The sequence below is a fragment of the Eriocheir sinensis genome, chromosome 52, assembly GCF_024679095.1.
Source record: "Eriocheir sinensis breed Jianghai 21 chromosome 52, ASM2467909v1, whole genome shotgun sequence".
NCBI lineage: Eukaryota > Metazoa > Arthropoda > Malacostraca > Decapoda > Varunidae > Eriocheir > Eriocheir sinensis.
The window spans coordinates 3523488-3548487 of NC_066560.1; the positions used below are offsets into that span (position 1 = coordinate 3523488).

Here is a 25000-nt window from a genome sequence, read left to right on the forward strand (position 1 = left end):
CTGTTAGGTACTATTTACTACTACTACTACTACTACTACTACTACTACTACTACTACTACTACTACTACTACTACTACTACTAATAATAATAATAATACCACTACTATAAATACCACTACTACTACTACTGCTACTGCTACTTCTGCTACTGCTACTACTACTACTACTACTACTACTACTACTACTACTACACCTCCAGCACCTATTCTCCTCCTCCCTTCCTTCAGTGAACCACAACCATCACCACCACAACCACTCCCACCACCACCTCCTGCATTTCTTCCTTCCTTCAGCGCACCACCACCACCACCACCACTACCCCCACCCTCCTTCCCCAGCCATGCCCGCCCAGACCACCTCGACATCCACCGGTCGGGCGCTCTCCAGTATCGAAGTGTCGCCGCCTGAAGAATATTTCCGCGGGGTCTCGCCGTTATGTCGTCGCCTACTGGACGACATGAAGGCGGTGCGAGAGTCATGGGGGGACGACTGGCACCACATGTCGTACCAGCAGCAGTGTCGCGTGATTGACCAAGCCATCGTGGACGAGGTGAACTGATGGGGACGTGCTTGGGACTACTGTGGTTGTTGTGGTTGTGGTTGTGGTAGTAGTAATAGTAGTAGTTAGTAATAGTAGTAGTAGTAGTAGTAGTAGTAGTAGTAGTAGTAGTAGTAGTAGTAGTAGTAGTTTCTTTTGCCCACTTTTTTCTTTTGTCTGTTGTGTGAACGGTGAGTAGCGGGCTTTTGTCTACACTTTTTTGCCCTTGAGCCGTCTCCTTTGTTGTAAAAAAAATAGTAGTAGTAGTAGTAGTAGTAGTAGTAGTAGTAGTAGTAGTAGTAGTAGTAGTAGTAGTAGTAGTAGTAGTTGTTGTTGTTGTTGTTGTTGTTGTTGTTGTTGTTGTTGTTGCTGTTGTTGTTGTTATATATCTTCTACTACTTTTGTGTTGCGTGCTCTTCGCGGTTCACTCGGGGCCCAAAACAAAATCCTGCTCGGGGAAGGCTCGGGATTCCCAGAGGAGCCCGGCGGCAGCCATCCGCCCCAGCTCTGAGGAGTGTGTCCGAGAATACCTCGCGCTGCCGTGTGATCAATGACAAAGATTTACACGACACACAACTGGGTTCTCAAGTCCGAGGGATGGCACTGGACCATTACCACCAATACCACTACCACTATTACCACTACTGTTGCTGCTACCATTCCTCACTATATCACTCCTCCTCCTCTCCCTCCTCCTCCTCCTCCTCCTACTACTACTACTACTACTACTACTACTACTACCGCTGCTGCTGCTACTACTACTACTACTGCTACTACTACTACTACTACTACCACTACTACTACTACTACTACTACTACTACTACTACTACTACTACTACTACTACTACTACTACTACTACTACTACTACTACTACTACTACTACTACTACTACTACTACTACTACTACTACTACTACTACTACTACTACTACTACTACTACATAAATGATACCTCCACCCATGTTTATTTTCCCGACACATAATCATGGAGGGCTCCATAGCTTGGAGGTCATTAGCCCCAACTCTGTTCGCTAATGACTGTGGCATCCAACCATATCACTAATACTACCTGCTGACACTAAATCACCTATCATCTATTACGTCTAGATCCCCCTTTCCTTCCCTACTCAAGTCACTCCCGACCCACCCTAATGTCACTCTCCACCACTGTGGCTTCATAGTCCATATTGGAGATGTTGGTGGCTTTTGGGCCAGAGTGTCTGGTGCCCCTGAGACATAGGATGGCCGACCTGAGCAGGGAGAACGAGAGGCGATAACGTGGCTCCTTGGCTGATGCTTCTTTTCTGAGATTAGTTCCGCGAGGCGTGCGTAGAAGCATTGGGCCCTGGGACCCATCCCGCCGGATGTGGTGAAGACGAGGGGGGTGAAGCTGCCTTGATCCACATGTTGGATTCTTTCACCGTATGCCCTTGTCTTCTCCTGCTCGTTCCTGTGGTGGGCGGCTTGCAGGGGCAGCTCACGGTGACAGGCAGCCATCGGGTCGAAAATGCGGATGTCCATGAACGCCCGCTGTCCGCGCACCCAGAATCCGCGGGCACTTACATCAACCCGTGCCTCCTGTGAGGTATTGGCCGTCCTGTACCGAAGGTGTTCGCCGTCCAGGGGAAGCAGTGCCGGCTCGGTAGTGACGTCTTGGCATACCTCCCCGAGCATGCTGGCTGTCAGATCCCTCACTTCATCGTGTCGAATACAGATACTACTACCACTACTACTACTACTACTACTACCACTACTACTACTACTACTACTACTACTACTACTACTACTACCGCTGCTACTACTACTACTACTACTACTACTACTACTACTACTACTACTACTACTACTACTGCTACTACTACTACTACTACTACTACTACTACTACTACTACTACTACTACTACTACTACTACTACTAATAATAATAATAATAATAATAATAATAATAATAATAATAATAATAATAACAATAATAACAGCAAAAACATAAATAAGAATAGGATAAATATCAATGACAATGCTTGTATCTCAATCAGTTAGTGTATCCAACTTTTTCTTATTAACTACTGTCTCTCTGTCTCTCCATCTCTATCAATCTGTCTATCTATTCATCTATCAATCCATCTCTATCTCAGGCTACGGTGCGAAGGTACGATGGCGGGGGCGTCGAGGGTGAGGGCGGCCCCGAGTGTGAATACTTCCCGAAGCTGAAGCTGACGACGGGGCAGAAGGTGTTGTGCGACGAGAACCTGACCGCGCGGGGCTTTGTAAGTACCCCTTGTGTGTGTGTGTGTGTGTGTGTGTGTGTGTGTGTGTGTGTGTGTGTGTGTCAATACTCTCATCACGACTATATCAACTATTTTCAAAGGCCAAAACGGAGATTAATCGAGTGCTTCCTAAGATTAACGGTACAGAAGAAGGGTCAAACTACCACCAGGGTCGTCATAAACCTACCCCAAGAAATGTCCATAACTCCTAGGAAAGCCTTGTCAAATATGTAAACTTGGGCGACGAAATCTTTAGTAATACGACCCTATGACTCACTTAGGTAATGAGTAAATGAATAAATACTTAACGAATGAATCCACTGTCTAACCATCGACTCCTTCCCGCAGTCCTGCAGTTGGCGGGACGAACACTCGGCGCCGTTCTCTTGGCACACTCGCTCGCAGATGGACCTCACCCTGGACACTCCCCCGGCCACGCCCACGCACCCCGGCACCCCCGTGGAAGCCCCGCCCACCACCGTGTCAGGGAAGGGTCGCGTCATTCCCGGGGGTCGCGCGGTGTATACGGCACGACCCGTCTCTCTGCCTAAGCCGCCACGCTTCCGATGGCACTACGACCCTCCAGACGACCCTCCTGATCCCCCTTCTGTAGTCGTAGCTGCTCCAAGGTCCTCAACACTACCGCGAGAGATGACCAACGAACCTAAGAGTGCCACAACGTCTTTCAAGTACATGCTGGTGAGAGGGCGTGGTGAAGAGGGCGTGGGTGTGGGAGCTGGGCTGCTAAATAGACTCAGAGGCGCGGTAGCAGCCCTCACAGCTACCTGCCTACCCCTGCGTGCCTCGCCAGGAGTCTCACTTTTCCCTGGCCATCGTGACACGGGGAAGGACTCCGAGGCAAGGTCTGACCTGCAAGGCTTAGCACAACCACCACCGCGACCAGGCGACCACACAGCGACCTCCACCCTCACCACGACCACCACCACTAACCTGACCCCTGGAGATGCCGGGGAAGGGGACTGCAATACTCTGCCCTCCCTCTCCAGATTGTCTCCTGACCCGACCCTTTCTGGATACGTGTGCTCGCTGCCTGATGATGACGATGATATGCCCTACACAGCTGCCCACCCGACCACAACCGCAACCACAACCCATCACTCTCCTTCACTCTTCACGTCCATGCCTAAGTCTAAACACAGCCCTAAGTCTGCACTCACGCCCTACACAGCCCTGGATGGCACCGCCTGCCCCGCCCCGCCCACGCCTCTGCCCACTCCAACCCTCGGCGAGGAGCCTCCCGCAGGAGACGCTGCCTTTCCGCCGCTGGCCACCTCCACCGCCAGCTCGCCGCGTCCGCCCCTGGCCCGTGTGGAGGACAGCCTCAGCGCCGCCTCAGAGCCTGACTCCACCCTGGACGCCCTGGACACACCCCGCGAGGAGCAGCCGCTGCTGACTACAGACAGGGACAGGAACCAGAGCCTGACGGACGACACGGACATGTTTAATTCTGTGTTGTCAAACAAGCGAGAGGTAAGTGTGTGTGTGTGTGTGTGTGTGTATGTACATGTGTGTGTATGTGTGTGTGTGTGCACTATGTAGATAGCTAGATCTAGATTACACCGCCCGGGACACAGGGCAAGTATGACATTCGGGTTGCCACCTTCCCCATGTGTCCCAGGTAGCCTACTACCCGTTTATCGACCGGCCCGAAAGGTAGGATGAACCGGTGGATGAGGCGTTAGTACAGGAGAGAAAAGAAGGTTACAGGTGGTCACACTTCAATGCATTCCCACGTTTTAAGTTTCAGTGCATATCTTGATTTATTTCAAGTTTACTGAGCAAAATACGGTTGAACTAGTTTCTCTCATTTGTTTCAGAATAAAGCTGAGTTCACACATAGCCGACTCCTTTCCGTTCGGTACCGACCATCGTGGCCAACAATTAACAGCCCATCTCAAGCTGTCTTTGGCCTGAACGTGTCCCCACGGCGTCGGACCCTCGACTCACCCTGGCTGAAGCCAGGGTTAGGCGGGGGTCTGGCTGCGTCAGCCAGGGGTCCCGCTGCCGGCTATGTCGCACGAACACTCTCGCTTTAACAGGGCCAAGCGGTGGCAGAACCCCGTCAGCGGCGTCCTGACGATGTGACGTTGCCACAAGCGGTGCCCTGCCGGTGTCGTGTTTCTCCGCGTCCTCCTGTTTCTGGCCGTCCGTTTTGTTTACAAACCAATAGGCGGATTGCTATTAACACGTACGGATCCGTGTGCGTGTACATGGCTGCCCCCCCACCCCACACACACACACACACACCACCCCCAGTGTTTTCAAGCACGGGACGGCATATTGTTTTATTCTTTGATAGGGAAGCATCAATGAATCCAGTACAGCGCTCTGTCTTGTAATAGGTGAAGTGAAGAACCAATAAATAGTCTGATCCCGCCTGACGGCGTTCTAATCCCGTTCTATGCCAATTTCTGACAACAGTCCCGATCGGCCCCAAATATTTTAACATGCTTCCAGCCGCTCGGAGGCGACTCCACGTACGCGCCCGCCCACGTTTACCGCCCACCAAGATCTAAATGCCGCCGACCATGGCAACGAAAAGCCAACGATGTCACACCTTTTGTGCCGTTTTCACTGATCGGGACGGAACAGTGCCGAACGGGACTCAAAGTTGGCTATATGTGAACCCAGCTTAAGAAGTATCTTCAGAAGGGACTTTACTTTTAAACATAAGAACATAAGAACGTAAGGAGTCTGCAATCGGCCGGTTGGCCTATACAAGGCAGCTCCTGTACACTCAACCCCACCTTACCTCACCATCCATGGCTTTATCTAACCTCTTCTTGAATGTATCTATGGTATTGGCACCCACAACATGGCTCCCAAGCCTGTTCCATTGGTCCACCACTCTATTGGTGAACCGATTCTTGCCTAAAATCATATAACAGGCCAGGGATCGCACGTGGTTAGTCACTAGAGGGGAAGAAGAGGCTGAGTCGTTGATCCCCCTTTTGAGCCAGACTTGCGAGTTGATGTTTGCATGACGTCAGGACGCGAAGGGACAACTCGGTTCCACCTGTCACCTCGTGTCCCCGTCCAGGCCTGGCACTTATTGATCCAAACATTCCACCGTCAAGACTGTTCTTACTCCCACTCCCGTCTTGCGTATTGGCCTGATTAGACCACGGATTAGACCCGCTTCTTGGGTACAAGGCATTGCGTTACTACTACTACTATTATTACTACTACTACTACTACTACTACTACTACTACTACTTGCATGTACTTCGTACGACTGGTAGAGTAGTTTGTTATTCGGTAATTCTTTAGTTAAACAGTTAAACGGACATTTTTATCGAATATTTGTGATTGGATATATATTTTGTTTGTTTGTTTGCCGCAGATGCTGATAGAAATAAGATCAACAAATGAATCGATAAATGTAAATATGATTTTTTTCCCGTTTCAGAGCAACATTCCCAAGACCGGATTTGACTTCCTCGACAACTGGTAATGTGCAAGAGGAAGGAAAGTGTTGCATGGTCCCCCCCCCCCTCTCTCTCTCTCTCTCTCTCACACACACACACACACACACACACACACACACGAATATAGATACAGATAAGTTTTACTATTTTTTTCCAGCAATTGAAGGAGGCAGCTCAAGGGCAAAAACAAAACAAACAACATCAACAACAACAACAACAACAACAATAACAACAACAACAACAACAACAACAACAACAAAGCCCGTTAGACACTGCTCCGACAAAGGAAAATATGAACGATAGGTCAAAAGAGAGGTCAGTTTCGGTGTCTGTGTACTACCATGCACTAGGTAAAACTATATAGGTAAATACACACTTACCTAGAGGTGAAGTGTTGTGGGTAGTTACTGTTAGTCGCCTGCTCTCGAGATATCACCAAGAATGACTCAATCTCATCCGCACTGTGAAGAAAATACGCAACATGTAGCGAATTTTATCATTTTAAGACTCTCTCTCTCTCTCTCTCTCTCTCTCTCTCTCTCTCTCTCTCTCTCTGATCACAAGGATTACCAGAACACATAAGCCTCCTTCCCTCCCTTTCCCTCTTTCTCTACCTTCTTATGTGAATGGCAAGACATATACTACCGTTGACTTATCAAAACCTTCAGCAAAATGTTACAACAAATACTGTAATCATCATGATGTTCATAGATAATGGCGTATTAGAGGTCTTACATATAGATAATGGCGTACTTAAGGTCATGTAGAGTTCACACCTGCGCTACTTATCAGATGTATTAGATGATTAGATTTTTTGCCTTTTTTCTAAACGTAGGCATTCAAGAATCGACTGAGTGGTGTTATAAATCATGTAGCAATATACTGTTATAGGATGCAAACTCGCTGGCTAGATGTAGGGATGGGGAACAATGCCAGCAGGACATTTAACCATATATAGATTTCACTACGAAGTTTCGAGACACAGGGCACGTATTCTCAGACGCTTTTGGCTCTCACAACTATTTCCAAAGGCCACAAGGGAGAGTAGTCGTGTTCTCAGGAGTGCTTTCCGCGCTCGCGGTGCAGCAGAAGCCTTGTAAAACTATCACTAGGCTCTTAAAATTGCCTATGGAAATACCCACAACCTCAACGAAAGCCTTATCAATTGTGGGTGTGTGAACCCCGAAATGTTTGGAAATATGGGCCCAGTTTCCTATAATTCATACAAGAACAGTGTGTTAGCATGTGAAGGTGGATCTTCTGTTCATATTGCAAACGCTCTCTTTCCCGGCCATTCCGTTGAGATTAGTTTCAGTCATGTCAGTATGCCAGATTTGATTCCCTGAGCTTCGTATGAACCCCCTCTACAATTTAATGGCTAAATTCAACATATCAACTCTCTCTTAGTGATAGTATGGCTGAGGTATGCAAAAGAAAAAATAAATAAATGGAAGTGAAAGTGTGAAATCATAATGAAAAGTTGAAAACAGTTTATCAGCTGCCGATGGATTCTGGCTTCGTAATAGTTCACATCTCTCAGTAAGGGAAAGCTTGAAGAACAGCCATTGAACTCTGCTGTATGAGTAGGCTAATGTATGTGATATCTATAATGAAAAGTTGAAAACAGTTAAGCAGCTGCCGATGGATTCTGACTTCATAATAGTTCACATCTCTCAATAAGGGAATAAGAACAGCCACTGAACTCTGCTGTATGAGTAGGCTAATGTATGTTCACCACTTCATACACACCATTCCGATGATCACTCGCTGGGAGGTGAGTACAGACTGCCGAACGTGCCCCTTATCTAGGTATTATAATGCTTGCTCAGGATACTCTGGCTAACGAGGTCGACTGTTCAGCAACTTGTATATGCAGCTCGCAAAGCCTTCCTCTACATTCTCTCTCTCTCTCTCTCTCTAGGTATTATAATGCTTGCTCAGGATGACAAGGTCGACTGTTCAGCACCTTGTATATGCAGCTCGCAAAGCCTTCCTCTCTCTCTCTCTCTCATGTACCATTTTCAGGTTATGGCTGAATACTCTAGCTGTTGATGGGAAAACCTTTGAAAATATAAACAGCTGCTCAGTGCTCCTTTTTATATCTTCTTTTCTACGTGTAACAAACAAATAAAAACCTAATTGTTGTATATCTATTGGAATAAAACAAATGAAACCATTCTACATGTTTAGTTGGTCCTATTGAAAGCTACCTTCTTGGATTCCTTTCGCTATAGTTACACTTTTCAATGCGTAATGAATAAAAAAAAAAACTAACTAACTTAAGTAACCTTCTTCTTTTGCTGCCATTTATGAGTCTTCTCCATTTAGTCCTGTCCCTTATCTTTCCTTACAGTAAAGAAGCAGTTCAAGGGCGAAAGTAAATAAAAAAACAAATAACCCTTCAATGTACCATACTGCTCCTGTAAACGAATGGAGAGATGAGTGAGTGCCCAAAAGAGAGGTCAGTTTTGGAAGGAGAGGCCAGGTTTGGTACTCTTAAGATGAATATTTTAATTCCTCGAAATTCACCAGAATCGATGGGCGATCGATAATATAAATGCTAGTGATCAGAATCTGGATAAACATCATCAAAAAAAAAAAAAAAAAAAATGGAAAAGTAATCTTAAGAATACACTTATTTTGTATGCCCGTTCCAGTGGTGTTTTGGAAAAAATTCATAATTTTTTTTTAATTGCACCTCCACCCAAAGCTCATCCCTCCAATGTGCTCCCTGTCTCCTCTTCAATCTTCTCCTTCTCCTACAGGTGTTCTCCAAAGTTCTTTATACCAGCTCATCTCTCACGTCAGTTTTGGAAGAAGTCAAGTTTGGTACTCTTAAAGCACCTCCACCCAAAGCTCATCCCTCCACTGTGCTCTCTGCCTCCTCTTCAGTCTTCTTCTCTTACAGGTGTTCTCCCAAGTTCTTTATACCAGCTCATCTCTCACCACATGACTGAACCCTCCACATTTTGACTTCCATAACCCTTTCCAATCCTGCTCTTCTCACTTCTTTTCTTATATATGGGGGGATGGGGGTTACATATGGGTCGAGCTGGCGGGGGGGGGATGGGTATGAGAAACAGTAATAAATGGATGTACATATTATAAGTACTGTGTTCTCTGAGTGCTATGCCCATTGCCTATCCCAATTCCTTATCTCTCCTCATTAAAAATTCCTCTCTTCAGTCTTCTCCTGTGCCCGTATCACCTCCATACACCCTTACTGGTCTTAGCATTGTCTTCTGTATCTTCGGCTTCTTGGACTATCCCAGACCACTCCTGAAAATGCTCTTAATCTTTAACCTGGTAGCTGCGGGGATCATGTTTATTAAAGGCCCCTTTAAGTGAGAATAATGAGAAAATATCATCACTCACACAAACCATTTCATAATATATATCAGTGCATTTGTGATCAGTTTATGCATCATCTATTTTTGGGGGTTTATATCATGGCAAAAATTTGGCCCGTCGCTGCTACCGGGTTAATCTTTTATGCTTTTTACCTTCTGATTGTTGTGTTACTATTGAGCAAACCAGATAAAATGATATAACCTACAAATATGAGCAGCAAATTAAAAACCTTCTCACCAACCAGTGGATATTCAAGAGTAAAGTTATAAGCCTTCATCTAAAGGTGGTGGCCAACAAACACATTTCCTGGAGGATTTTGTTTTGTTTCTGTCATTGTACGGCCAGTCTGAGCCTTTTTATATGGTCTCACGATGAAATTTATCTTACCAGTCTCATAAATTACTTTACTTTTCTTTTATTTTCTTTTTTTATTGTACAGCACAGAGCAACAAAAAGATGTAAAGAAAAAAAAAGCCCGCTAACTGTTGCTCTCACATAACGATAAGTACAGAGTGGCCAAAAGAGAGGTCAATTTCAGATGGAGATGTCATGCTTATGTGTTGTATGTATATGGTGTCTGGCAGTCACAGTAATGAACACTTGGTAAGGTAAATATCATCCGGCAAAGGTGGTACAAAGTGGCTACATAATTATTTAAGATGTACATATTTATATCTAGAAAAATGCCCAAAGATGCCAAAAAGGGAGGTTGTGTGAGACTGCCTTTACACTTTGTGGCAGTCAACCTTCATGTTAGCCTACACCTTACACCCCCTCTGCTTCACCTCATGCACTACACCTCAGTGCCAGTAAACACACTCACACTATCTTTGGTGTGTAGGAGTTACAACAGTCTATCTCATAATGATGTCAGTCCCCTTAATATTAGTGTGCTGCAGGAATGCCACACTAAAAATATCAATATTCAAATTCAGTCAAGGCAGGAAGACAAACTCTTGAGAAAAAACTCGTCTCTAATAAACATGTTTATTATCATTATTATTAATATTATCAGTATTATGATCATAATAATTTTCGATACTCTAACGTAAAGCCGATCAATGGATGTACAGTATACCAACAGTGGCTAACAACAACATTAAGGACCTCTACAGCAGCAGCAGCAACCACCACCACACCTGCCCTCCCTCATAACTAGAACAATAGCAACAACACAACAGCTTGGGGGTCACGCTCGCCCTTGTTGGCACAACCTTCAAATAAGAGTGAGGCGAACGCACGCTTAACAGCAAGCAAAAAGAGAGAGAGAGAGAGAGAGAGAGAGAGAGAGAGAGAATGTTGTACTGTAAAACTAAACTCCAATAAGTGTTTAGAATACCTCAGATAATGTTATAAAAAAATCACAACCAAGTCCTCATAAAATGTTTATAACATGGTGAGTGTGTATGTGTGTGTGTGTGTGTGTGTATCCACAGTAAAGGGAGACACAACCACATGATTATGTGGACAGATGATAATATGGACAGAAAAAAATCCATAAAATTATTTGTGTGTGTGTGTGTGTGAGAGAGAGAGAGAGAGAGAGAGAATGTGTGTGTGTGTGTGTGTGTGTGTGTGTGTGTGTGTGTGTGTGAGGGGTGGAGCATAGGGGGAGGTCCACATATAACTTCCCCATAGCATTCTTTACATCACACAGGTGGTATACATACACCCCAAGGCACAAACACTGCCCTGCCACACCTCCCGCGGCACACACTGTGGCGGCGTCTAGTCACAGGCCCTCCCACAGCCTGGTGTTCAACTGACAGAAATCAACGTCACTGCACAGGCTCCCTTAGGGGGCCGGAGCAGCGAGTACAATGTCCCCTCTCCACCCACAACACAAGATTTGGCTACCCTATTCCACGCTAGCATATAGATTACTGGGCATCCTTGGTACTATTATGCTAAGTGTACGTACTTCCCACAGATAAGATGAGCAGCCACTTGTCCACTCCAGTAAACCCTCTATTGAACAAACTAATTGGGGGGACCAGCAAGTTGTAATACCAGAGTTTGTTATATCAGTAAGTATGAATAGGTAGTAGTAGTAGTAGTAGTAGTAGTAGTAGTAGTAGTAGTAGTAGTAGTAGTAGTAGTAGTAGTAGTAGAAGTTGTAGTAGTACAGTTAACCATAGCATGAATTAACTGGGGAAAACACTAACAAGGGACTGTAACAAAACAAAAGCAGAAGATATCACTTGTTTACAATAGTTCATGTTGATTTATCAGATCAAAATTGTGTTTAGCTTATATTTCTCAAAGAGTATTGATTTATCTAATACCAAAAATTATAGGAATCAAATAACAAAAAAATCATTGTTCATGTAAAAAGTGTCTGGTAAGAGGGTGAGATTCGGGATTTGGTGTGATTTTCCTTAAGAGGTTCACCTGGTAGAGGGTTCACTGTACAAGGGTGCCATATATACTCATCCCCTGATGCTAATTTGGACCAAGCTGCTGCCTTACTCCCACTAAAATGCAAGCAAAGAGAAGTCTGACTACTCATCACAGCAACATGTACACAAAATAGTCATTACTCTGAAAAATAGTTTTTTCTTTATGAGGTCTGATATGAAAAGGGCAAACACGGGCTGTCCTTGGGCATGAAGTGTCCACAGAGGCAACAGTCATACCACCCAATGGTATGTGATGCACTCATCACCATCACCTCATACCTATGCTGCCCAGTTTCCTAATTCAAGAGTTAACCAGAAATAACGTATTGTCACTTTTAACTCATTCAGTGCATCCCACTGACACGCTGGCTTCATCACTGACACGTATACGAATATCAATGCAGACGCAGATCACGGAAAAATGGAAGTCCAGCCTTATGGTATGTCACCTCGACACAATAACCCTCATGCCTCCTGTATTCTGCACTCCACATTTAGTCACAAGATAACACAAACAAAATGAAAATAAGAATACACAAAAAAATCAATGAGACATGCACAAAGAATCCACAACCTTCTTAAGAAGTTTGAATGCCTATACTGTTATTAAATACATAGATATTCAATATGAACATTGCTGATTTAAATAAGGTACAAAATTAGCTTGAACTTGCAAAAGTTAACGAGAATAAGTGTAGCCTCCATCTGATGGACTGACATAAGCACTGCAAATACTCGTGAAATGTAATTTTTTTTCAATGATTTTCCTGAAGCAGAGTTTATGGGATTGACTTACACATGAGTACTACTTTTCCAGGGCTTGAACTTATTTCTTATTTGATTGTACAATAGCCCTGGGAGGATTGTGAGGGGGGAGGTTTTCACGCAAGTATACATAGAGCCTGCCGTCCCACTATTGTGATGAACAGTGACCTTGACACACACCTGTCCTCCACGGCCACACGAGTGAAATCACACGACCCACTTTTTGGACACAGGAGTATGAGGACACTTATGCAATCTGAATTAAGGTAAAGATAAAAGTGCTGTCCCAATCTCTCTCACAACACAGGGCAGGTGTGTAGTGTCACCTGTGTGCAGGCCCATCAGCACATGGAGTAGACTGCACAATAGTAACAGGAGACTACAAGTGATCAGACAGCCTGCACATAGCAGCCAATTCCTTTCTCCTCTACCCTTCTCCTCCCTAGTTATGGTTAACCAGTACCCATTAAGGCTGGGTGTGCCTTGGGGTCGGAGAAAACCTGCAGTTAGGAGTGGGATCAAAGCCGGTCAGAGAAAACCCACAGTTAGGAGTGGGATCAAAGCCGGTCCACCTCACTGTGGTCAGGTGTGGTGCCAAATGATCCACTGAGTCCCGTGTAGTTTTAAGAAGAAGGCATTTAGTGGCCACACAGCATGACACCCTCACACAAAACCCATCACTAATTTCTTTGGTAAGTAGACAACTTATGATCCTCATAGAATACCCTACCTCTGAGTCACTTCTGGGGACAGTTTCACACTGGATGTGATGCAGAGTACACTGCAGGCACACACTTGATCATGCTCAATGAGTAGCTCTTCACACTGACAGTGCCTGCCTACAAGCCTGACTTTGCCCCTTTTGGTGGTTCGTACACACCCACATATCTGAAGGTCCAACCCTAATTAGGTCTAGTGAGGTCAGGTCACTTGTTTCACCTCAGTCTACCTCCTAAATGCTCTGGTACACATGCCTGAGGGAAGCCATGTTGAGAAAAATGAAGGCAGCAGCAGCTGCCAAGATATGCAGCCAACGCTGCGGCCTTCAGGCACACACCATCGCAGCCAGTGTGAACAACCTCACTTTTCATCTAAAGTGGAATGAGCACTGCGTCTCTTGTGAAACTTCCCTGTCTGGGATTCACTTCTGACACAGCAGGCAACAGCAAGTATCCTGGTGCACTGCTATGAGACCTGCTTTAAAATTATTTCTCAGGTTTAGGCACTGCTTCATCATGCACACAATATAAATAGCAAGCATACTCATGTAAAAGTTGCTTTATTTTTGTAAAATTCATTAAGGTCCAGTATAGGGAACCAACTTTTACATGGATAATACCTTTCTAGAGGTAAAATTCATTCCTCAACTTAACAAATTATCATAGCCTTCTGTAGCATAGCCTGCTACACAATATCAGCTTTTACATGAGCATACTCAATTCCAACATTCAGACACCTGTTTATTCATTCTTTCCTTGGGCAAATATTGGTGAATTATCTTGCTTAGCTTTAAATAAATGATCAATTCAAACCCAATGTACAAAATCTGTCATTACAACTAATATCTGTGACCAACAGTTTTAGGTCTCTCCTCCAAGACCTGTGATGTGGCTCTCACAGTGGTGATGGGACACCACAAGCACCACACTCACACCTCCAAGTGTGCATCGCCAGCCTTGGAAGGAAAGCCTTCCTGACACAACGAGAGCAGATGTTCAGGATCCACTGAGCATAAAGGGCTTGACAAACAGAGATCACATGGACCTGGTACATTTGAGAGCATTCATGTAGAGTGAAACTTTAAAAAAATTAATTTCAATTTGCATTACTCTTCAAGTAACAGCCCTCCTGTGACTGAAACTCACTCAAGAGGGAAATATAAACACCTTTATAACTAAAATTAATAATCCTTTTGGCCTCTTCTGCATTTTTTTCATACAAGCAGTGTGCTATGGGTATTAATGTATTGCCCTTGGCCTGCCTACTGTGCAATAAAATATATAATGATAATATTTTTTTCTAACAAATGAATCCATTTACTGCTCATCAAACAGGTAAAAAAGCCGTTACATGCAAATGCCTCTGCAACATAACCTGCAGCCATGCACTGTAAGCGTCACTTTGTGCTGCAGCATTATTGACACAAAATGTGTTTACTTAAGGAACAACCAGCCAGCCCAGTTCCATCATCATCATCAAAAGTAAATACGTAAAACACATGGGGAGTAAATAGGCTTTACATTACAAACATCAGTACTGCTGTGAAGCCCAGACTCCATCTACACTATTTACACTCAAGAGATGAGGAGCGGCATAAACCTGTGCAGGCACCTCCAGCCATCTTGTCTCCTCACCCTGCCTTCTCCTCAGGGGAGAAGTAATAGTATAATCTCTGCCTATCAGAAACAATTCCTGGAGGGAGGCATGTCTCAAGGGACGATGTGGCTGGTGGTGACTCTAGCACAGACTGGATCCACCTTCTCACCAACCCGGCCACTTCCCACCAACTGATACTGTGGCCGAGCCTTGGACACATGACCAATAAGGGGCTGCAGCCTCTAACAGTGCACCAAGAAGTGCTTGTGCATGAGTGTACACACACACACACACACACACACACACACACACACACACACACACCACTACAACAGGCCATGATGGGCTGCCTACCCACAACAACTTAGTTTGCACCAACTCAAATTTTAGGAAGGCTGTAACACAGGAGACCCTCACATGTAAAGACAAATGAGAGAATGTCATTGCTACACTGCATTAACTCAGGAAATTTCAACCCAGGAGTTGCTGAACAGTTCTGTGGGTCACAAAATTGGAAAATATGTTAATCAGCAGCATAGAAGTGCATCTGATGTTTACATCTTTTGGCATAGTGTTTCTAGTCCTGCACTAAAAGGTGAGGACAAGTAACTGATGTGATCACTTGGGTTGTGCTCATGGCTTGAGGTACAGACAGGGTTTCCAGGAATCAAGGCCGGGAACCTCTGCATTCATTCCCTGACCAGGAATAAAACACTGAAAGGATTATACACTAGTATGTACATCACTTCACCGACTAATATCGCCAATGACGATTTTATAACCCAACATTCTTACATGTGTAGGAACGCCGTCCGTCCGACTGATGAGATGCATCTAGCAACTAAATAATAAGCAACAGAAGCACACCATAAAATACGTAGCTCAACAGAGCATTCACTCTGTTCTGCCCCCAGAAGCTTAAAACTTCAAAAGAGGAACTTATGTATGACTATATATATATATATATATATATATATATATATATATATATATATATATATATATATATATATATATATATATATATATATATATATATATATATATATATATTCTTGTGACTCTAAATGGAAAATAACTGTGCTGTACATCCATGTGTAAAAGTCCAATCTTTTGAATGATTTTTTAAAGCCAAGTTTTTCAAGGTTACTACTACTACTACTACTACTACTACTACTACTGCTACTACAGTGAGTCCTCACTCACCATGTCATTAACAGGTTCTTGGAAAGAGTGACATTTAGTGAAACTGCGTTGAGAAACCAACTTTACAGTTGACTCAATAATACACCTGCACTCTATTTCTGTACACAAAAATATCACCAAGCTTTAAAATAAAGGGCCAAAATACTTTCAATATGAAACACTGAAATGCATCTGTGTTTAAAGAAAGATTTAATAAAAACAAATGTGATAATTATTTACCAGTGAGTAAGTGAATGGCAGCAGTGGTGTGGGGAGGGGAGGGGGTCTGCAGGGCCCCCCCTCCCTTCAACCCTGGTAGCAGTCAAGGTACATCTGGGGCACTTATTGTTGCTGCAGACAGTGGAGCTGCACCAGCCATGCCCGTTGCTCAGTGCAACACGGATAAATTAAGGACCAAGTGTTTGGAAAGCAAAAAAACTTAAGATCCTTGCTTAACACAATTTAAGAAGTAAAAAATAGAAAATAAAAAGAGTCATGCTAATAGTAGCAACCGTTAAGTGTTGTTGTACCACACCATTTATTGTCCTATGCTTGTGATTGTCGTATGCTTTAGGATTTTTTTTTATTCTTCAGTATTTTTTTTCTGAGCAATGTTATAGTGAAACAATGTTATTGAAGAACTTATTGTACTACTACTGCTACTACTACTACTACTGCTATAACTATTGCTACAGCCACTAGCAATGATACTCCTTTTCTAGGGAGTTTAATTCATTCTTCAATCTAATATATCATAGTAGTCTTGGGAGTCTACTTTTACACAAGCACATACAGCACAATACAAATACTACTGGGTAATCTAGGGAGCCCCACAAAGACTTAAATCTGCACATGAGATCATTATGCTCGTACACCATGATCCACAAAACCATAACAAGGTGACCACTGATCCAGTCACTCACTGTATAAACTATATTAGGTGGAAGACATCTGCTAAACCCTCCACACAAAAGTTTCATCAATGGACTTTTCTTGTACCACACACACACACGTATATACACATACACCCACCCACCCACCTACACACAGAGGAAATTTCTAATCATTATTTCCCACATATAATATGATGGGGGAAGGGGAGGCTACCATAAAAAAGGAAAAAAGTGTAAGATAAAATAAAGCACTTTTAAACAGAGTAGTCAAAGACCATTTGTCTTGCTAACTCCTCTCCTATTACTAATTCTTCAATCTCTTAAAGGCTGCCACAATATTGCTTCCCTTGCCATCTTTCATTGCTGTTTTCATGCTGGCTGCTCTTCTTGACTCATTCTTTCAGCCGTGTCACTGGTAAACTCTGAAGCAGCCTTCCCTCCTCTGTGCTTCCTGCTGCCCATGACAAACTTTTCAGGAGAGGAGGACCAAGACATGTCGGCAAACACAACTGACCCTCCCATGGGAATCACTTTTTTTTTAATGGAAGCATCTTGTTGAGGGGTTTATAATTATATTGTTTGCTCTTATCATGCCTTAGTTACTGAAAAATTTTGTGCTTGAATCAAATATGTACTTTTCTCTCTTTTTAAGGGCGGTATAACAAGTCAAACCCGAGATGTTTCTGGTCCCTACAGAGTTATTCTTCCCAAACTCTGTAGGGACCTGAAACTTCTTGAATTGGACTTGTAGTACGGCCCCTAAACCGACCACTGTAAGGACCCGAAACATCTCAGGTTTGACTTGTAATACGGCCCTAAATCCAATCAATAATTATGAAATGGTATAATTTAAGAAAATATCCAAATTTCCCCACAGATGTTGCCCCCCACCCACCAATCAACATGTCAACCCAGCATGACTCCAAGTGGTGTGTGTTTAATGTTTTCTGCCTCTTGGTCCCACAGCCACAGAGACATCCTTAAAACTTGTGCCCAGCCTCCTTGTGTCCCTTAATAAAACTTGAAGACACACACCACCATATGCTAACCTTTGGCTGTTGGAAGACTTAGTTTAAGCTTATCACTCCGGGCCCCTTCCACTCCATCATCACACCCCATGATCAGCATACACACACACATGCACGCACACACAGTTTTATAAATTCGTAAATGGGAAGTTAATAAGAAATGAAGGAGTGGAAAGGCTAAAAGAAAAAAATGTTTTTTTACGGAAAGGATGAAGAAATTGCAGAAATATTAAATAAAAATTTTCATAAAGTGTTTACAAGAGACCGACTTTGACTGGGGTCTTGAAAATTGTAATGAAGGGAAACTAAATTATGTAAAGGTTGAGAAAGGGGAACTGATACAGCTGATGAAAACTTTAGATGAAAGGAAAGCTATGGGACCGGATGAAATCTCTGGTCAAGTGCTAAGAGTGTAGAAATGAATTACTGGAACCACTTTATGACATAATAACATGCTCTATAAATACAGGAAAAGTGCCCTTAGAGTGGAAAAGAGCGAACATTGTACCAATTTATAGAAGTGGAGATAAAACCGAACTACTAAATTATTGACCAGTCTCTTTGACAAGTGTAATGTGCAAGATTTGTGAAAGTATAATAAAAAAAACAATGGGTCGATCATTTAGTAAAGGAAAACATGATAAATAAGGGACAGTTTGGATTTAGAAAAGGGAAATCATGTGTCACCAACTTACTATGTTTCTACTCAAGAGCAACAGATGTGGTGCAAGAGAGAGAAGGATGGGCTGACTGTGTATATCTCAATTTGAAAAAAGCTTTTGACAAGGTTCCACACAAAAGGTTAATCTGGAAACTACAGAAATGGGGAGGAATGGGCAGAAAGGTTATCCAGTGGATGAAGGATTACTTAACAGGAAGAGAAATGAGGACGGTGATTAGAGAAAAGAAATCAAATTGGAGGAGAGTAGAGAGTGGAGTTCCTCAAGGCTCAGTTATGGCACCAATAATGTTCATAATATATATAAATGATATGCCGATGGGTATAAAAAGTTATATGAGCCTTTTTGCAGACGATGCAAAGTTAATAAGGAAAGTGAAGACAGAGGAAGACTGTGAAGAACTGCAAAAAGACCTGGATAGAGTGTATAGATGGAGCCAGTTATGGGAGATGGAATTTAATGCAAACAAATGCCATGTTATGGAAATGGGGAAAAGTAAAAAAAGACCAAGGAAAACATATAGGATGGGAGAAGAAAACTTAAAGGTGGTACACGAAGAAAAGATCTGGGAGTAATGATGTAAGATACACTATCCCCAGAAAAGCACATAAACAAGTTATTTGGAGAAACCTACAGGATGATTAAAAATATAAGGGTATCATTCCACTATATGGACAAAGAAATTATGAAGAAAATAATAACAACACTGATAAGCCCAAAACTAGAATATGCTGCAGTTGTATGGTTGCCTCACAAAAAGAAGGATACCAGAAAGTTGGAAAGGATACAGAGAATTGCAACTAAAATGGTCCCAGAACTCTCGAATATGATGTATGAAGACAGATTGAGGGAGATGGACTTGACAACACTGGAACAAAGAAGGGAGAGAGGAGATCTGATCACGCTATAAAGTTGGTAAATAAGTTTCATGAGGTGGATAGAGATGATCTCTTCTCAATTTCGAGAACACAGGGGCCGAGAGGACATGAAAAGAAACTTAATAAAGGAACCTGTTTGAGTGACTTGAAAAAGTATAGTTTTCCACAAAGAAGTATTAACACATGGAACAACTTGCAGGAAGAGGTAGTGGAGGCGAGCAGTGTCCACCAAATGAAAGAAAGGCTAGATGAATGTAGATATGGAGACAGGACTATTAGAGCTTAGCTCGGGCCCGGTAGACTACAAATAGGTACAAATAGGTAAATACACACACACACACACACACATACACACACTGTGGCCTAAGTGGAAGAAATATTCCCATAACAACACTTTCCAACAGCCACACACAGGCCATTTGAATCCCACAATATTCACACCGGTATGCAGACGGTGCAAGGATTGATATGCTCTCTATAGTTAAATTTGTCACTGCTCACGGTTTATCTTTCAATGACCAGCCAAGTCAAGTTCAAGTTCACGGGTACAATGACATTCAGCAAGTCAGCCACTCAAGAGTAACTAATACATGCCAGTGTGAGGAATGACACGCTGTGGTGAATTAAAACTTTTGGTGAGCAGTGATATCACAAGCTCGTCACTCTCACATAGCCAACAACGCCCAACAAGTCAGCCACTCATGACTGACTTAAGCATACCAGTGTAAAGAATAGCATGCAAGTCAATGGCTCAACGCATCACTTCTCATCAATTCATCTTCATGCAAGAGTTGACTCAATAATCCAGTGTTCCCAAGCTCCTTGACACTCTACAAGCCAGCCACTCGTGACTTCCTTTTCATGCTGCACATACTGGTGTATCTGATCACCACAAGTTAACTTAGTTGGCATTAAGTTTTGGTTTAAAAAGCTTGGTTCAGGAATTCACCAGCATCTTCACTCCTTGATCCCTCTCACTAGTAAGCTTGAGAACCATCTTAATTCCTTTCACTGCATTTCTTCTTCAAGACACCATGACTCTAAAACAAAACTTTATCTCACTTTTCAAAAAAGTTTCTTTCTTTGTTTCCTTTTTAATGACTGGCATTTTGAGGGCTTTAAAAAATTATCTTTCCCTATGACCAGTCTCTTATACTGTAAATAAGATAAATAAAAAATATATATATAAAAGTTAGGCTGGCAGGCTACTGGGCAGCTCCATTGGTCAGGGTCTGTGACAAAAGGTCCTTCAGGCTGTTGTACATGTGGTAAAGGTGTGCCCAGTGGTGGGAGGTTGAGGGGGAAGACTTCAGCAGAGACTCTGAGTCGTTCAGCGTCAGCATTGCTGGTTCCGCTAGCCAGGCACAGAAACAATCCTTCCATAGTTTCAGATTGCTCAAGCTTGTGTCAATTCTCAAGCTGCAATCCAGCTGTAGAGGAATAACTGGGGTGGCTGGGTCAAATGGCAACAGTCTAGTGTCATCCAAGAGACATTCAATGTGATGCCACGTGTGGTATGCACTAGACAGAGGGTCACTGATGCGTTTCAGAGCACCACTAATGCACAGTGACTCAAACAAGTTTTGTATGTAGTGGACATTGAGGAAAGCTTCCCTGGATGGAGCCTTGCTATCTTGTGGCTCCTCAGAGGACCCATTCTGTCCATTCTCAATAATACTTTGGTTTTCTGCCCACCAACTCCACACCGGTCGCAGGTATATTGGCTTCTCTGGGTTCTCACGCTGAAGTACCTGTAAGTGGACAAGCAGGAGTCAAAGGTCTGCTTCATGGTGCAAAGGAAGGAAAGACTTTCAAGTGCATGAAGCTGCAATCTGAAAATTCACCACTGTGGGTGAAAGTTAACCCTTTCAATTCGTGATGCAGATGTCGGCGTAACAGTATGGAAAGGATTAAGAGGAAATGGAAGAGGAGTAATCCTCTTCTAAACCTCTTAATCCTCTTCCATTTCCTCTTACTCCTCTTCTAAACCTCTTAAGAGGAAATGGAAGAGGATTAAGAGATTTAGAAGAGGATTAAGAGATTTAGAAGAGGATTAATCCTCTTCCATTTCCTCTTAACCCTTTCCATACTATGATGCCGACATCTGAGTCACCGTATTGAAAGGGTTAATGCATCATTTTTATCTCCAAATCTATTTCAAGATGTTTCTGTTGTCCAAACCAAAGTATTTTCACCTTCATCCAATAAAACTTACACCTAAACCATAAACAAAATAATGAAGCAATACTGACAGCACTGGCAGTGAATTTGGCATTGATGGAGTCGAACATGAAGCTGGAGTGCAGCGAGCAGTATGCAGCGTGCCACAGGGCGACCAGATAGTCCGAGGTGAACTCCAGGGCAGTCGGGTGCTGGAGGCCCACTTGATACACACAGTCCAAGAACAGCAACCACAGCGGACTCTGTGGGGAGGGCAGGGTTAAGACTGGCTTTGTCAGCGCGTCCATATCTCACTTCCTACTTTACAAAGTACTCATCTAATGTATCGTATGTTTTCTACTGACCTTCAAATTTCTTGGAAAACTGTGGGAAAGAATGTAAAGATCAACACAAGTGTGAAAATAGCGCTGAAAATTGTGTTAGCCTGGGCAGCATCAGCAGAGTGAGTAGACCAAGGCAAGGAAATGTGGACACATAGAAGAGTCAAGAGGGACAAAGCCCCACGTCATTACATTCATATTTATTCACCAATCTTTAAGTAATCTTAAGGAGGGGGTGAGGTAACAGGCTATTGGATTTTAGCTGTGGTGAGCTGTGGGTTTTGGCTGCCATGGGACACTATGGGATACTCTGCTGCCCCAGCCACACAGGTTCCCACACACATTTCATCACTATTTTCACAATTGATTTGATCTTTACACTCATTCCTATGGCTCTGGGAGATTTAAAGGTTAGTAGAATTCATAAATGACAATAGAAGAGCAGTTGGTTGAATAGGAAATAAGATATAAGGCTGCTAATAAAACCAATCTTTACCAAGGGTAGCACTAGGGTTCCTCTGTCACAGGCTGGTGCTGTTACTCATCAAGGTGATGTTCTCCAGGAAAAGGAGAACTATCATCTGTTCTATATGAGCTACAGGGCAGGTACCATTGATATCCCTCTTTTACAGGCTGGTGTTGTTTTCTTCTAGGGAAAGAAATGGCTGGTGTTGTTACTCCTCTAGGGGAAAAACTATTACCTATCCCACTCAATTGGCAGGGAAAGCACCTCGATGAGCTCTCTCTGACAGACTGATGTTGGGTTAAGTTTGGTCATTCCTCTTCTACAGGCTGGTGAGTTACTCCTCTAGGGAAGGAGCATTGTCATCTCTCTTCTGTAAGCTGCAGTCACTCCCCTCTCTTAGTTATTAGTGTATGTGCCAGCAAGTCTAGTGTGGAGATGTGCAACCGATCATCTATTTCCTGGGCAGCAGGAGCAGTCTCATTTCCTCTTAGTGTGGAGAAGGAGGAGGCTGATGTGGAATACAATGATCTATGACAAAAAGCAAGCAAACCCAGCTCACAAAAAATAAATCAGGAGTATAATAATGGATGAAGTACTTGTAGCCAATGTGATGCAGCATCCTACACACTTTCAAGAGTGGAATATCAAGATTCTCTACTCTCACTTTTGGCTACTCTAGCTGTCCTCTATTTGCAGGAGCAGTGCCAATGGACATTTTTATTTTTCAATTTATTTTTTTATTTTTTTGCCTTCGAGCTTCCTCCTTTACTGTGTTAGGGACCCAGGACCCCCGTACTATTCGAAAATCCGTATAAAATTAGTGCTCCCCTTACAAACACTCCCTGGGGTGCGTTTGAGAGAGGGAATTGGGACTCTCAGAATGTCCCGAGTGCTATCAAATGCGTGACACGGCAGCACGAGTTGCCAACTCGGGACGTCCGCTGGCTCCCGGCTTTGAGAGGTGGAGCGCCTTCGTGCTGTGATGACGTCATCAGCAAACATGGCGGCCCAAATAAACACATATGAGTGTTTCCATTGCATTTCACCTCTCTGTACCACCATAACCACTGGAGCTTCCTTTTCATCTTCTGTTGTAAGGAGTTCATCAGCCAGGTCTGCTAGTAATACATCTAAAACATCGCCAGGGTTGGTCTGGGCACCCGAGACGTCCCGACTCGCTCTCTCAAATGCGCTGGCAGGAAGATCAGCGTACGCCATTTTCCTGTGAGTGAGACGCCATTACCAAAGCAACGATGAGGCTTAGTATAAGGACGGTCTTTAACTCCACTCTTGCAGCACTCTTGGAGCACTGGCAGTTACTGCGGCAAGAATTTCTTTTACACTATGATAGATACAGCGAACACTGCTCTCATTCACGTGGTAGGCTCTCCCTACCGCAACGTAACTCATCACAAAACGTAACTTCTCCGAAATCTGAATTCTTCTGCAAGGTGAACACCTTTCTCGAATGCTTTGGGGTGCTCTCAGCAGGTGTTTTGATAGAACAGTGTTGCCGCTAACACCATGGCTACTTGGTGCGACGAGCGGGAAATTTTGAAATCCTAAAAAAATATTCCATGAATACAGTCAAACCTCGATTTTCACATGCCTTAGTTTTTGTACGATTCGTTTTTTGATGACTTTTTTCGTCAAAATTTTGTCCCAATTTTCGTAAAACCGCTCAATTATCGTACAGTTGAAAATGGTCTGTACCAAACTTGTTCGCCTGCCTGCATGACCCGGCCACTCAATTCCTGGAATCGAGCCCCCACACAAAGCATTCCACGCATTTGTGACTCACAGCCGTATGCTCATCTCCCAATATCATCCTCGAAGGAATACTTAGCATTTCCAAGGTACCTTCAGACCTCCTTTGAACCTTTCCGTTGGGACACATATAGGAATTATATCGTCATTTATGCACGATGAAGTGGTAGCACATTCTCACTGGCGTAAAATACGTGAATTTCATTTTGTTTATTTATAAGTGGAAGTAGAAGAACTGCGAAATACGTATTCAATTACTCAAGCTATACGCTTTTTACATAGAGGAAGCGGCAACACTGTGTTCCAACAATATCACCAGCTGAACTGTGGACTCGACTGTTTTCTCATCCATATTTCGTACATGAGGTAAGTACTACATCAATAATCATCTCCTATGCTGGGTAGGAAGCAACTCAGATTTCTTGCATACAAATGACAAAGGATGCTTACAACATGTTCACGGGCGAGCTTTAAGCTGCCAACCCACTGTAGTATATTTTCCATGCTTTTGGCCT

The 25000-nt window shown here is 43.4% G+C and overlaps 2 protein-coding genes and 1 long non-coding RNA gene across 5 annotated transcripts in view; 1 reads left to right on the plus strand and 2 right to left on the minus strand.

Moving 5' to 3' along the window:
• LOC126982908 (mucin-2-like) overlaps positions 1 to 8433 on the plus strand; it is a 12906-nt gene extending 4473 nt beyond the window's left edge. The window contains exons 2-5 of the mRNA XM_050835186.1: positions 340 to 551; positions 2676 to 2807; positions 3156 to 4298; positions 6238 to 8433. Coding sequence (XP_050691143.1) covers positions 342 to 551; positions 2676 to 2807; positions 3156 to 4298; positions 6238 to 6282 — 1530 coding nt within the window. The 5' untranslated portion in view covers positions 340 to 341 and the 3' untranslated portion in view covers positions 6283 to 8433. The remainder of the gene's footprint in view (positions 1 to 339; positions 552 to 2675; positions 2808 to 3155; positions 4299 to 6237) is intronic.
• The window catches only part of LOC126982910 (uncharacterized), a 24091-nt gene extending 15365 nt beyond the window's left edge, over positions 1 to 8726 (minus strand). The window contains exon 1 of the long non-coding RNA XR_007735400.1: positions 6637 to 8726. This is a non-coding gene — a long non-coding RNA (uncharacterized LOC126982910). The remainder of the gene's footprint in view (positions 1 to 6636) is intronic.
• A 1854-nt stretch (positions 8727 to 10580) lies between these two features.
• Positions 10581 to 25000, minus strand: part of LOC126982911 (myotubularin-related protein 10-B-like) — a 55964-nt gene continuing 41544 nt past the window's right edge. For 2 of the 3 annotated variants that reach the window (XM_050835188.1, XM_050835187.1), the window contains 2 exons: positions 22004 to 22174; positions 10581 to 21502 (listed from right to left, as the gene is read on the minus strand). In XM_050835188.1, the coding sequence (XP_050691145.1) occupies positions 20957 to 21502; positions 22004 to 22174 (717 nt within the window). In that variant the 3' untranslated portion in view covers positions 10581 to 20956. The remainder of the gene's footprint in view (positions 21503 to 22003; positions 22175 to 25000) is intronic. The other variant, XR_007735401.1, reaches the window with a different exon arrangement.